Source organism: Athene cunicularia (assembly GCF_003259725.1).
Source record: "Athene cunicularia isolate RWA chromosome 2 unlocalized genomic scaffold, athCun1 chr2_part1, whole genome shotgun sequence".
Lineage (NCBI taxonomy): Eukaryota > Metazoa > Chordata > Aves > Strigiformes > Strigidae > Athene > Athene cunicularia.
Genome location: NW_020799095.1, coordinates 136,361,410 through 136,376,844, shown reverse-complemented (window position 1 = coordinate 136,376,844; position 15,435 = coordinate 136,361,410). Strand labels below are relative to the sequence as shown.

The 15,435-nt window shown below is 34.1% G+C and overlaps 1 protein-coding gene across 1 annotated transcript in view; it reads left to right on the top strand.

The window, feature by feature from the left end:
- The window catches only part of CSMD3 (CUB and Sushi multiple domains 3), a 622,514-nt gene extending 613,238 nt beyond the window's left edge, over positions 1 to 9,276 (top strand). The window contains exons 68-71 of the mRNA XM_026841511.1: positions 2,331 to 2,443; positions 5,007 to 5,094; positions 7,559 to 7,694; positions 9,049 to 9,276. Of these exons, the coding sequence (XP_026697312.1) occupies positions 2,331 to 2,443; positions 5,007 to 5,094; positions 7,559 to 7,694; positions 9,049 to 9,208 (497 nt within the window). The 3' untranslated portion in view covers positions 9,209 to 9,276. The remainder of the gene's footprint in view (positions 1 to 2,330; positions 2,444 to 5,006; positions 5,095 to 7,558; positions 7,695 to 9,048) is intronic.
- Positions 9,277 to 15,435: the final 6,159 nt, after the last annotated feature.

Here is a 15,435-nt window from a genome sequence, read left to right as displayed (position 1 = left end):
GTGCAGCCCTTTTTTTTTTTTTTTTTTTTTTTCCCTCCACTGGAGTGTGGTGGGTTGACCTTGGCTGGATGCCAGGTGCCCATCAAGCCACTCTATCACTACCCTGAAAAATGTGATGAAAGGCTTGTTGCTCAAGATAAAGACAGGGAGAGATCACTCAGCAATTACTGTTACGCACAAAACAGACGACTTGTAGAAATTAATTTAATTTATTTGGTGCCAATCAAATGAGCATAGGGTGATAAGAAATAAAACCAAATCTTAACACACCTCCCCCCCACACCTCCCTTCTTTCCAGGCTCAACTTCACTCCCAACTTCTTTACCTCTTCCCTTCCAAGCGGCACAGGCAGATGGAGAATGGGGGTTGCAATCCGTTCATCACATGTCTCTGCTGCTCCTTCCTCCTCACACTCTTCCCCTGATCCAGCATGGGGTCCCTCCCACAGGAGACAGTCCTCCATGAACTGCTTCAGCGTGGGTCCCTTCCATGGGGTGCAGTCCTTCAGGAACAGACTGCTCCAGCATGAGTCCCCCACGGGGTCACAAGTCCTGCCAGCAAACCTGCTCCAGCATGGGCTCCTCTCTACCAGGAGCTTGCTCCAGCACGGGCTTCCCAGAGAGTCACAGTCTCCTTCAGGCACATCCACCTGTGCTAGTGTGGGGTCCTCCATGGGCTGCAGGTGGATATCTGCTCCACCATTAACATCCATGGGGTAGAGGGGAACAGCCTGCCTCACCATGGTCTTCACCATTGGCTGCAGGGGAATCTCTGCTTCGTCATCTGGAGAACCTCCTCTCTCTCCTTCTTCACTGACCTTGGTGTCTGCAGAGATCTCATGTATTCTCACTCCCTTCTTCTGACTGCTGCTGGTTTTGCACATGTTTTTTTTCACCCCTTTTTAAATATGTTATCACAGAAGCTCTACCACCACTGCTGATGGGCTCAGCCTTGGCCAGCAGCATGTCCTTCTTGGAGCCAGTTGGTATTGGCTCTGTTGGACACAGGCAGAGCTTCTGGCACTTTGTCAGAGAAGCCACCCCTGTTGCCTGCCCTGCTACCAAAACCTTGCTATGCAAACCCAATACAGAAAGCCAGTACCTTCTCTTACATCTCAGAGCTGTCTTCAGTTCTTGTTCACATCACAGGATTTGGATGCACATAAAACTGGGAAATGACAAAAATTAAGGGCACTGCTATGTTATTGGAGTTTTCAGTTAACAAAAAGAGATCCAGTTTAGTTGGTGTGTAGCTGACACATACTAACTAAATCTAGACTGAAGTCATCCACATTTGTTAGTCAGTAATATATGAAGTCTGTTCTGTGATGTATTGAGTCTATAAAATCATGGATTTTTAATTTCAGTTTGGTGGAATTTTCTGGAGGTGGAAGTATAAGTGTTGGGGTTTGTTTGTTGTTTTTTTCTTTTTCTTGGTTTTGGTTTTAGTTTTGTTACTATTTAAATTTTAGCCATCATTAAATTTGTTCATGTAAAGAGCAAGATAACCTTGCATGATTACACAAATAAAAAGCTTCATATGGAATGAATAATTATTTCAGCATTCTGACAGAAAGAAAATATCATACCAGAAAGGTCTTCTATCTAAAATCTGAATTTTAAATTATAACAATATTTAAAAATGTGGGGGAATAACATCTTGACTGTATTTTCACTATTGGGTTTGCATATCATACTATTTTAGCTTCATTCTCCAAAATAACAAATAAGGTCATTTGGATTCTAAACATTTTTCTGCAAGAATGAAGATGAGTTAATTATCCCTACAAAGTAAATAAGGATATACACAGGTTTTATTGTCTGGAAGAAATGTGTTGTAATATGACTATTGAAGAACAATTAAATTTTTTTTTAAGATATTTTCAAATTTAGAAGTTTTTAATTTAGCACCAGCTTTTGGAAAATAATTTAGATGTGTATGTTTCTATTACCATCTTTACCTGGTTAAGTTACAAATATTGGAAGTGGGGATGAAAGGTTCAAATAGACTCTACCTGATTCAGAACAGTATTTTCAATTTCAAATAATATTATTGTCAGTTTGTTCTCTCTGTGCTTGTTACTGTAACTGTTTAACAGCTGTGTGCCTAGGGTTTCCCTTCTGTCCTCTCTAAAAACAGTTTATATTGAAATCCTATGATAATTGAAAAAAATTCCTATCAGTATGCATCTTGCTAAACTAAAATGTTGCTAACAACACTACTTATTCTTCCTACTTTTCCTTTTTAAGGCAAGAGATTAAATGCTTATTAAAGATGAAATTATTTCTCTACTCAACACAAAAATAATTTTTTAAAACTATATTCTACAGGAGTGTATAAAAGCCAGGAAGCTCGGCTAATGCTTCACATATATCTCATTAAAGCACCCTCCCATACATCTGTGAGCAAGTTGAAAGAGGAAAAATGGGCTATGGATGGTTTTGTGAGTATATTTCTGCTACAAAAGACAGAGAAAGGTTGTCTGTGGGGTTTTTTAAAAATCATGCTGGTGTTCTACACACAAAAAATCCTGAGACCTATCAAAAGGAATTTTGCTAGCAATTCCAATTCATTAAATGAAATTAAAATTTTATTGTAAGATATAGGAGATTGGTCTGAGGGAAAATATGGGAATAGTCATACTGTATATACAAAACTATAATGCATGTTAACACAGAATCCTTTCTCTTCTCTTTGAATTTTATTCCAATATATTGAGAATTTTTATCACCATTATAATAAAATATCAATTTATAATAGTAATATATAGTAGTAATATAATAGCAATTTTTATCATTAGTCTAGCAGTCATGTTTTACTTTTTGGTGATATTGTTAGAAATACCATGAAAAAGTTCAGCTGTTGTGGTATGGGGAAAACAGAATAGGTAGCTCCGGTTAAGCATTAGGCCCCTTCGAGGTTCTGGGGCCGAGTTTATTCTTTAAAAGGGGGAAGAAGAGAGCACATAGCTGAGAGGAGGAGAGGTGAAGGAGATGTGTAAAAAGAAGAAACAGGCCAGGTGGATGAGATGTGTTTAAACAATGAAAAGAAAATTCCTTCAGAAACAGACAGGAAAAACAAACATCACCCAAGTTATTCCTAAAGTGGGGAAACAGCTCCATGGTTTTGGGGCTTGAGACACTTTATTTGCCAGAGAAGAAAGTAGATTTTTAAGAAAATAAATGGTCTAAGATTTTGAAGATTATGAACACTCGTACATCCCTATTTACATCTTATTTTTCAAGTCTGTTTTCTTACGTTTCACCTTCTGGTAAATCATTACAGTGAAACCAGTATGGGTGCACAGGCCAAAAGAAGAAAAGATGTGTATACTGAAATCTATGCATAAATTTATGTTTGCATAACTTGTGGCATTACTTCAACAGTAATTTTTTTAAAGTTGCAAAGCCAAAGCAAAAAAACTCAAAACTGCTTAAATAATAAATATACTGGTAAAAGAGCTTAACACCCTTGGGTTGTGCAAAATTTAGGCTTCATGAGCATGCTCTAGAGGCGAAAAAAATATGGTAAAAATCAATAAATTTACTTTCAGACTCCTAAATGTATGAAAGCCCACAGTACAGCCCCTACATTCTATATGCTATTTACATAACATATAGAATGTTATTTGACCATTTTCTATTTTTTAAATCTTGGAATAGCTCAAACAGTTTGCCTTGCCTCAGAGTAACATATTCACCTGAGAAATGCACCCCCTTTCTTCAGTGAAATCAGCTTCAGGTCATTGCTGAAGACTTATTGTTGCCTTGAGAAAGGAAAGCTTAAGGGAAAATCTTGAAGGAACGCCTCAGCACCACTGAATTTAAACCTAATAACGACCTTGGGAAGCAAGTACCTGTAAATCTGAATATAATGTGTTAGCTTAGAATGTACTTTACCCTAATAAGGGAGATAGTCATAGGATAACAACTCTTTCTTCCTCCCACAAGAATTTTACCAAGGCCTCATTCAATATTATTCTGGTCTACAGTTGTATAATTAATTATTGAGATAGAGCACTGAGAAAGAACAAAGGAACTAACTGTCAGTTGAATGTGAAGTCATTTTTTATTTACTTTTAAATTATTAAAACCTCAATACTTGGATTTTTGATTATCTACAATGTAACTGTAACTTTTGCCATCTACTTCTTAAACAAATCAGATAATTATGAAGCCTGTAAGATGCTTAAAAATACTGACATGTTGAATTACCAGAAACTGAAGTTTTGTTGGTGTTACAGAGACTCTCAAATTATCAAGCAACCATCAAAAATTACAAATATATCATCAACACAATTAGCTAGCCCTCCACAAATTACAGGTTCAAACGTCTGTAAGAGGAGAACAGAACAACTTCCTAGGGTTTAGCAATAGCCCAAAACGCAGAACAAAGCACCCCTTCCCAGGGTTTAACGGCAGCCCAAAACACTCCATCACTCACAAGTGAGGGCTCTCAACCACAAAGACCTTCTCAGGGCAGTGTAATGACCCAAGTTACCTCAAGGAGTTTCCTTGGGCAGTGTCCCAACCCCAGGGAAGAGTCACCAACCACAGCACGCTACTCCAGGGGACGAGCTCCCAACGGCTCCCCAGGGGCTCCATTTATCCCCAGGCCCAATCTAACCCGTAGTCAGTAGTGGCTCTTCGTGGCTGAAGGCCCCAATTGCCACGAGATCCTGAGAACAAAGGCAGCCCTGAGCTGCTACACTTCAGCAACCAAGCCTTATTTTCATTCGGTGGGTGCACCTGCCACAGTTGGGTTTAAAAAATAATATAGTTAAAGTAGTATAAGGTAGTCATGTGACTGTAAGCCAGCATGTCCAAGTTGTGCCTTTAACAGTTCTCTCTTTTCTTTTGAACTTTATAGTTTTCCTAGGAAAAAAAATACAGTGTTTTTATTGGGGAATAATAACTACCAGCCAAGCATATTAGGGTATCTCTCTTCCAGATATATATTTATCACAAACTGTTCCCCATTTAATTCAGACTACTTTTTGTTTACAGGTTTCTGCTGAACCTGATGGAGCAACATATGTTTTTCAAGGATTCATCCAGGGTAAAGATTATGGACAATTTGGACTTCAAAGATTAGGTATTCAGCAAATTCTAAGCTTTTGATAGTTCATTGTTCCATATTTATTATGTACAGTACTCTAAGGGTATGTGCAGGATGTTATCAGTACTGTCATTTTATAGAATATTGAGATATTAATAACTTTAAAATCTCCTTTAAGTAGTACTTACAAAGAGTGTTTTGTCAGAAGTTGTAAGGAGTTACAGATGCCTTGCAATGTACTACTTAGTATAGCTGTGCATTTGTAATGTTTTGAGCACTGTTTTTCTATAAATACGTGTAAAATGCATTTGGTTTCACATCTTAATAACTCTTTAGAAAGTCCATGTTATAGAATGCTCTGCTAAACTGGTCTCTTGCTCATCGTGCCAAAACATTTCCCCCAACCATTTGCTAGAAGAGTGAAACCACTGAGTATTTGCAAGTAAATCTTTGTTACTCTTAAGAAGAACAAAATCTTACTTACTTGCCAAGCATTTATTTCCTAAAAATTGACTTCTTGGTTCTGTACATTCTGTTCTACACCAAACCGATAGTCTTTATATATGCTTTCTTGGAGAAGACAGCTCTGGTAATAGAGCTCTTGTAACAATATTCTATTCTGCTCTTTAAGAAAAAGAATATAATTTACTTTTCTGATACTTTCCTAAGAACTGTGATATTTCTCCTTCAGTGACAATTTGAATGTAGTTAACCCTGAATTCTTGAACGATAAAATACTATCAAGAATGTCTTAGAAGAGGAATTACTTTTCACTAATGTAATGGCTCCTTAGATAGAGAGCTTATCTCCAGACAAAATTCCAAAACAAAATGTTTGCAAAACTAGGTTCTTTCAGCTGCAAAGTATTGTCCACTTTTATTTTTTCAGTAAAACCACGAAATTCTTTAATTCTTGAATGTGCTGGAAGGATTTATTAATGAATGGATGAGGTAAAGGAAAATCTATCTTTTTTCACAGTTCTGATTCACAGTAAAATGCACTACTTGGGATTTTGATTTTCACTGTGTTTGCACATGCAAATTATTAAAAAAAATCAATAGATATTTTATTTAACTGAATACACAGAGGTATTTCCCTTTATTAAGTTCATAAAAATATTTAAAAGTCATCTACCAAAAATTAAAATGCAATACTTCCTTGAGAGTGTTTTGACAGACTCTATGAAAATTGTATTTCTTCATTTGATTTTCAGAGGGATTTTTCTTTTGTTCTTGTTTTATTTTGTAGTTGTGAGATTCTATTATGCAATATATTGAAGGTAGTTTTTATTGGTTTATATCTCCTAGGAACAGAATGGTTCACTCAGGTTTAAATTCTATAAGAGGATTAATTGTAATTAATATAGTCAATAACACAGAGATTTGAAATCATTGAACAGATTTTTTTCTACCATGTTTACCACTTCATTATTTCAAGCACACAAACACAAAGCCAGTTTCTCTAAAATATTTTTATTGTTCTTCCCATAAAATTTTCCTCACATTTATTTTTCTATTTATTTGTCTGTATTTTAGTATAATGATTATCTGTTTGTTTCTTTTTGTTTGTTTGTGCTTTTTAAAATTTCTATATATTACCTTATAAGATCAAGAAAATCAGAAAATATTATGACCTATGCAATGCTAAAAAGGTCCTGTTCAAAGCTTAAAAATCAACTTTGTAGCTGTATTGGTATTCCTTTCCTCACAGTAAAAAGGTGTGTATCTTGTCTGAATAGATAACCTAGATAATGTGTTCCTCAGCCATGAAGCAGATTATATTCATGCTTATATTTTCCTCAATACCTGGCTTCAGCTCTTCACAATCGTCCCTACCTCTTTCACTCTATGTATCAATAGCAGTGCCTAATGAAATCAACACGCTGAACTTTCAGTTTGCCTCTTTCCTTGAAATCATGTTTGCTTTGTATGCATGCAATATTTTTTTAATGTCTAAAATATACAAATATAATCAGTAATGTAATAAAAATATGCATTATTATAAATTTTAATTTTTGTTACACGGTACATTAAAATTTGTTAATAACATCCAAAACCTGAATCACATACAGAATTATGCAGTAAGATATTTATTGTACCGGTGTATATGTATTTTTCTCCTGACATTTTGCATCCACTTATTAATGAGAATATGGTATGCCACACTACATTTACTTTCGAGGTGGTCTCAACATAAAGCTGTATGTATACAGCTGAACACATAATGATGACCCAAAAGAGCTTCTCTGAAACAAAATATTTTGACAGCTGTTCCTGTACAATTTTCCTAACAACATTAATTTATTTTTTTGAAAATTTAATTTATTTTCCTCTATTTTAGTGTATTGATAAACTGCTTGTTTCTTTTTGTTTATTTGTGCTTTATATATATAATTATATTCAATAACAAGGTGTTACTGAATTCTAAAGTTGATGGAGTAGTATGTGCCAGGAGTAACAGATACGTATATTATATTGTATTTTCTTATTATTCTTTTTAGGTCTTAACATGTCTGAGGGTTCAAATTCTTCTAATCAACCACATGGTACAAATAGTAGTTCAGTGGCCATTGCTATCCTCGTGCCTTTCTTTGCCCTTATATTTGCTGGTTTTGGTTTTTATCTTTATAAACAAAGGTAAGTGCAAATTATGTATATAGAATTTCTGTATGACTTGGTGGTTTTTTTCCTTCAATTTTTATGAGTGTTAATAAAGTTTTCTGTTAAAACCACAAAATGTTTGCAAAATGTGCATGTAGACAGTTCTTCCTACCTCCATGAAAGTCTGACATAACGACTGAGGGATCTGTTTATTGTACTGTTCTATACTTTCATTCCTACTTATTTTAAATGTTATAAATTTCTCTCTTTATGATAGCAAAATGGATGCTATAAACTATGGGCATAGGGGGAATAATATAATAACCAGTCTTTCTGTGTACTTACAGATGTTTGCCTGTATTTTTTTTTTTTACACATGTGACAGAATTATGAGTCATATATTGAGTAATTTATTTTAATGCCTGCTCTGTTTATGGGCTTACAAGTATATGCAAGTTTTATTGAGAGGTTTCATTATGGAACTGTTTCTGCATCTGAAATTATAAGTTCTTATGTTACACAGCCACCAGTCATCTTTCTCAATTTCATTAGTCTTAAATTCAACAATTTTTTTCATGTTATCAAGGCCAGTATTAGTTCTTTGGATTCAGTGTTAAGTAATCTTTTCCCATAGCTTTAAAGCATTAGATGAGTAAAGAAAATTTAATCACTTTAATGACAAGACAATTCATTGCCTACTAACTGTCAAAATGGTGATTTACATCTGGTAACCTGACAATAATAATTGCAATATACTTTGCAGGATAACATTAGTTTAAAACACATACCATAATCTGAAATGCTACTTGGTTTTTAACTGCTTCAGAATATGAAAAACTTCTTGTAACTTTTTGTATATTTACCTGTATGCCATAAGCACTTGTCTTTACATTTTATATTGATGATTTGCATTAGAGTACGCATTATGCATAACAATATAGATGAAGCATTTTCAGGGGATTGTACTTTGATATTGTGAGTTACTTAGGGAAAAAGAAAATGTTTCAGCTATAAATTAGTTCTTGAATGTGTAAGTAACTTGTTGAGTGTCCAAAGGGATAAAAGAAAATCTCCGTTTTCTGTCTGGAGAGTTATTGCATCTTTACAAGATTTTGTTGTACTCTAAACTACTTATCTGATCATCCAAGTGGAAATACCTACCTCTTCTAAGGTTGTTAACTAAGATTGGAAGCGAACATAATTTTAAAAGAATCATAAATTCCTTAAACTTTATAAGGAGAGTACTTAGCACAGATGTCGTAAAAAAATTTGAGATGTTGTATTTAAATCCCGTAATTGGAACTGGGAGCTAAATTCTGTTCAGTTTCTTAAGTTACATCAAGGCAGTGAGGAAAACTGCAGTTACAAATACTCTGTCTTTCTTCTACAGGACTGCACCTAAAACACAGTATACAGGATGCTCTGTTCATGAAAATAATAATGGACAAGCTGCTTTTGAAAACCCTATGTATGACACAAACGCAAAGTCTGTGGAAGGCAAAGCGGTACGATTTGACCCCAACTTGAACACTGTTTGCACAATGGTATAATGTGGTAATGATATGTCTTCAAAGTCTGGAAATTGACACACAACACAGTGCACACACCATTCACTGATTTAAAAAAAAAAAAAATTAAAAAAAAAATTTAAAGCACACTTTTCAGGATATACTGGGTCACCTTTTCCTGAGAATGATAAAAACAAGAATGGGTTGTGGTTATTTTGTTTTGATTTTCTTTTTCATAAACTGGATCAGAATTCTTCATGTGCATCATGGAGAGTTTTTAAAAAATTTGCTGCACTCCATGAGTGCTACTCACAGTTTATTTGCTTTTTTAAAAAAGGAGGTTATTCTAAAACATAAAACATATTTGCATATATTGGAGGAGCATCCACTATCAGTATTTCTGTGCTTTATAAAAACTATAATAGAGGAACTGGGTTAAAAAAAAAAAAAAAAAAAAAAAAAAAAAAAAGACATAGGTAGAAAATAAGAGCTATACTTACAGGAGACAATAGGTCACTGACTTCTTTTTAACAGTCATATGCTACATCTTTCTCATGAGTTTTTACCTTTTTTTTTCCATTTATTTGGCCTATTTAGTATTTTATTTTTATCAGAAGAGTTAATTTTTTTAAGTCCAGGGTGTAGTATTTAAAATTCAGCAAGTACAACTTACTCTTTTCACTTCACAGAAGAAAAATCAAAATGTCATGTTCTTATTTAATGAATTTCCTTCCCTACTTCATATCTTGATTCCTTTCCATGTTCCGAGTCAGACTCCTTTTCTCTGTTTCCATTAACAATACCCAGAAATGGTAACATTTCTACATTTCTTTTGTCAAGCATACAACTAGACAAATTTTGCAATCACGGAGTTAGTATGAATTGAGCTTTGTCATATGGCTATGGTACTTACTGTTGAAGATCATTCAAAAGAGTGACCATCTTACATTTTTTTCAAATGTGAAAATATAATTTAATTATATTTCCCATTAAAAAGTATGGTTCACAGTAACATTAGTAATCAAATCCGTATATCAAAAATGTAAGAGTCCATTCTTCAATCCATGCTAGTTAAATCTAGACCGTATCACATCAGTTTATTCCTTCAGCATTTTGTCAAAACGCATGCATAAAGCATGGTGAAATCCCATCGAAGCTGATGCATTCCAACAGACTTTAATGAACTTTGGATCAGACCTACAAGGCAAGAGGAAGTTATAATTTGATAATACTGTGTTTTCACATCTATTTTATCTATATATTCCATACTTTATGGAAACAAATCCTTACAGATAATGATTTAAAATTGAATCTATTACCATAGTGCAATGAAAACAAAAATATTAAATATATATATATATATATATATATATATATAAAGCCATGATTTTATTAGGGACAATCCATTCATTTTAGGGACAATTCAGATTCCACAGCCCTCAGACACAAGTTTTACACATTCCAGAATCACTTTTAAGGACACGTAATTTTTAGTTATTTCATATCAAAATTATTCAGTGGCAACTCAGTAATTTATTTGATGTAGGTCATTGTCTTCCATTCGTAGCATGACTCACAAATGCTGTGTGTTAGCCAGTGTGAATTATCTGTTATTGTCCCTTTCAGACATTAATAATTCTGTGAAAATCTAAACTTTTTCTTACCGTAATAGAGAGTGCCTACCAAATATCATTGTACCCAGGATTGCTGCTTGGATTTCTATAATGTTTGATGAATTTCTAATAAACCATTTTACAACACTTTGTTTTGAATATTCATACAACTCTGTCAAACTGTATTCTACTAAAAGGATGCTGTTTTATATTTTATACCATTGGTTGTTATTTATTCTTGTTTATTCAGATGACTGCAATAACTATGATTCATTCATTAATGTTAAGGTTAATACATTTGAGATCGTTTAAAATGTTTCTTCTGCAACTGGCTACTCCTCTTATATTAATGCATACACTTTTGTAAAAAAGTATATTTTTATGAAAAAAGGATTTGTAAAAGTATGATGTAAATTTTCAGTGCAAATGTAAACAAAATAAAATGGACAATTGCTTTTTTTAACCATGTTTCTTCTTTGGAAGATGAGCTTTAAACTCATTTCAGTTGTGAAGATGAAAAAATAGCCTAATGAATAATTCAGGTTTGGTATTTTTTCTGACCCTTCCTGTGAATTTTACGTAAGGTAGCAAGACTTAGCACACTTTCACAAATAACTAGTGAACACAATATATAAAGATACCTATTCCTTAGTGTTCCTCGAGGTTGTAGACAGCCTACTTTGCACGTTAATTTTGTGACCTTTCTGCAGAAATGTACAGGACATATATATTAATAGGTAGTACCAGTACATACAGTATCTTCTGGCATTAAAAAAACCCAGTGTCATCTCTTAATGACATTGAACTGCAGGGGAGGATCTTAATTATCTTACTATAATATTAAACCCGTCTTTTAACTACCCCTTCTGCTTGAAAGCATGGAAAGTAGATAAAAAATCCTGACCTGAAATCCTATTCATAGGATAACTGGGGGGAAAAAAAGTCTAATATTCTTTTGTGAATACGGTGCTCTACATAAACTGAAAAGGCCCATTCAGGCCCAGATTGAAATCACTGAAGACTCTGATGTAAAATACATTGGAAAGAGAAGCAAGGATTCATTCTGAAAATGTTACTGTGAGGATCATGCGCTAATGTTTTTCGAGAGGGTTCTAGAACAAATTCGTTAATTCTGAAAAGAAAAAAAAAAAAATCCTGTTTCACAGTGGCCAAACTTTCATATGCAACCTAGAATCTGAAAAGTTTTTCCCTCTTTGGTTTATTCATTACAGTTTTAACATATAAAGCAAATAAACTTGCATTGAACTTGTTCAGCAATTCTGTCAATGCTTAAGCTAGTGTCCAGTTTGTGCTTTTCAAGAATTACACTGACTTCACTGTAACAGAGAATGCACTATTCATAATAGATGGGGTGGATTTATTGGGTGGATTTGTTTGGTTTGTTTTGGGGAGGTGTTTATTTATTTGTTAATGTAGCTCCTAATTCTACATTATTTGTATGTCGAGAGCCAACTGGTGCACTACATCTCATTAAAGTCATACTAAAATCTAATTCAGTACTGGAATACAGAAATCACACTTGTCACCTAAGCTCACCACAGTAGCAGTCAGAGTAGAACTCCTCGGAATAACCAGACCATCATAAAATAGAGCTAAAAATGTCTGATTTTACTTTTGTTTGTGAAACAGACCTGGCGTTATTGTGTACAAATCTTATCCTGGAGGAATTCCTTGGCAAAAATACAAGAAAATGTTCTTTTTAAGGATAATAATTTAATAGCTATAAATCTTATAGATTCTCATAAGGAGCTAATGGGAAATAAAGTGAGTCTACAGCCAAGTCATTATTATATTAATCTAAGTAAAAGACAGCTTTTCTTTTCCAGATCTTAAAAGCATATATCTCAACCCACTATTGTAGTTGGCTGAAGTGTTATGAAGTATTCATAATTTTTTCCAAAATTAGTGAAATGCAGAGAATTTAAAATGTTGGATATCACTGCACAAAAACATCAGCAGATCTGTATCTCAGCACATAGATTCAGCTTTAAGTCCCTAACTACTACCTAGCTATTGTATTATCTCAGTAATGCATAGTTCGCTTGTGCAGGAATTGATACAAGGAAATGATCACCTGCTTTGCAACTTATTTACTTATAGCAACTTATAATGATTTCTGAATATTACTTAATAATCCTGCTTGCCCTGAATGTTCTGTGGAAACTTACCAAGAACTACTATATTCAGCAAAAATAAGAGACATGTCCTTGGAAAGCAGATGGGTTCTAAAAAGTTGAGTCTTTGTGTTGGATCGACAGCTGTATATGGGTGGTATAAACGGATATACTGGTGCTTTTAGATAAAATAGAGGTGGTAAACCAGCAGGAACCACTTTTGTTCAAGAAACTGGCTAAGAGATTCTGTGCATGCTCCAAGAAAAAGTACAAGGTGAGAAAGACTAAGAGCCTTCCTCCAAGAGACCCCCGAAGATGCCCACCAGGAGGCAATGCCCAGGCACAAAGATAACATAAACTGCTGACACCAGCCTTTTGAACTAACCCAGCCTTACTTATACGTATGGATATTTGTATTGTGTAATCCAATGAATATGTATATCCACACCCTTAAGTTTTGGTAAAATGTGCTGTTGGGGTGCAGGCTTTGTGGAGAAATCCCCTTGCACCCTGGTGCTGGAGTAAACATACCTGCTTTATAACTCTCTCCGAGTTGTAGTCTGTTTCCACAAATCAGAATATACTAATTTTTTACAATGTATGCTTCTGCCCATGATCTTTCTATGAAAGATGATTTGTTCCACAATAAGACAGTCAGTATGTGTTGCAGCATGCTTCTTTATAAGATAATTAAAGTTTGAGAAAAACATTGTATCATTTTTTAGATTAAAATCCTACAATCCTTGTTAGATTAATTTGTGAAAATATTTTCCAATTTCAGGTTGTCAGTAGGGATTGATATAAGTACATGAAGTGTCTGTGACTTCAGGAGGACCAACCAAGCAATGGTAAATTCAGAAACCAAGTTCCAGAGCTCCTTTCATACACATTTTATTAGCAATCTTACTAGCCTTACACAGTACTACAGAAAAATCTATCTAGCATCTCTCAAATCCCCCAGATTTTCCTTTTTGGAATTTCTGTGGATTTCTTTTCAATTTGGTCACCAAAAGTTCAGTCAAACATGATGGAGAAAGATTAAATGGGTCAGTTTTCTGATAAAGCTGGAAGTTAATAAAATCTTTATTATTGATTATCAAACATGTTATTCTTTACCTCCTTTTATCATTCTTTATGTAATAATTCTTACAGAAGAGAATATTCACATGAGTGGAGCATGATACAACATTTAGGAATGAAATGGAGTTTAAGATTTCTGTGCTGTATATTTATTTTCCAAAATCTTTGTGTGATCACAGCTGACATTTTTTGAACAAATGAAGGCCTGTCATTTCTGCTCTAAATTGATTTCATATTTAGTTCCAGACTAAGTCTCCCACTGTTTGATCATTTTGTTCATCATCTACTTTGTACTGCTGTCTTAAATGACAGCCAGGACAATGGAAAAATGATTCATAGTTTGGTTTCCTTATGTGGTAAAATAAGTGCAATGAATAACGGCTCAGGCAAATACTTTTGAATAAGATTTTGGAGTGTCAAAGATTAAACAGGACCGATATTAAATGAATATTTAACTACATAAAAAATATTCCAGTGAAGTAGGTTGTGTTCCCCATTTATTATCTTCTTGATGATGAAACTATGGCAACATAATATCCTGACTTCCTCAACCAGGAATAAGTATAGTAGTAGATCTGAAAATAAGTCCCAACATTTTGTGATAATTTATTAATGTTAAAGACATATATCATTCTAGCAAGTAGTCAAGTATCCAGTAAATATCTCCCAGTGCTTCATAATTGGCTGCATATAAAATCATGCCAAATCAGCCAGATTAGGCTGATTAGATCAAAACACATTTGTGTCTGAAATATCATGAGAACACACTTGTAGGAACCGCTGTAGATACCAAAGAGACTGAAGGGAAGTTAACTTCCATGAAAGGAGCTGCACTTCCATTTTAAAGTAACATCTTAAACCACTTTAACTAGTGTCCAGAATTTTATGCTCTAGCTGCATGTCCACATTTCTAAGAATATACGTAATGTTTATCACTGTGAACTTTAATCCCAATTACATAGTACTGATAAATTATTTTATATTCCTAAAATAAAAGATGTTATGTAGGGGGAAAATGAATTACATGGTCATTTTTTTCCAATACTTAAATTATAGGAGATTATATCTGAAAACTCTAAGTCTCCTGTGGTGATTCTTGTGAGACTTTCCTCTTGGTGTTTTATCACATTCTGCAGTGATAAGAATTTAGTCAGTGAAGTTCTAGAATTCAGAAACCGGGAAATAATAATTAAAAAAATCTTAAAAATATGAAGAATAGGCTCTTCTCTAAGAGAAGCGTAGCACTGAAGGATTCTGCTCCCATGTACCAACTGAAGAATTTGCTAATCCATAGGAAATCACATTTATGGTTAGCCCACCAAAAGAATGCCCAGTAATCTAATTTGAGCAATGACTCCCTAAGATTATTTATTTAATTTTCACTCATGTGCATTCAGAAATAGGTTGATGCTAGAAAAGTAGTCAGAAAACGCTAAAGGTG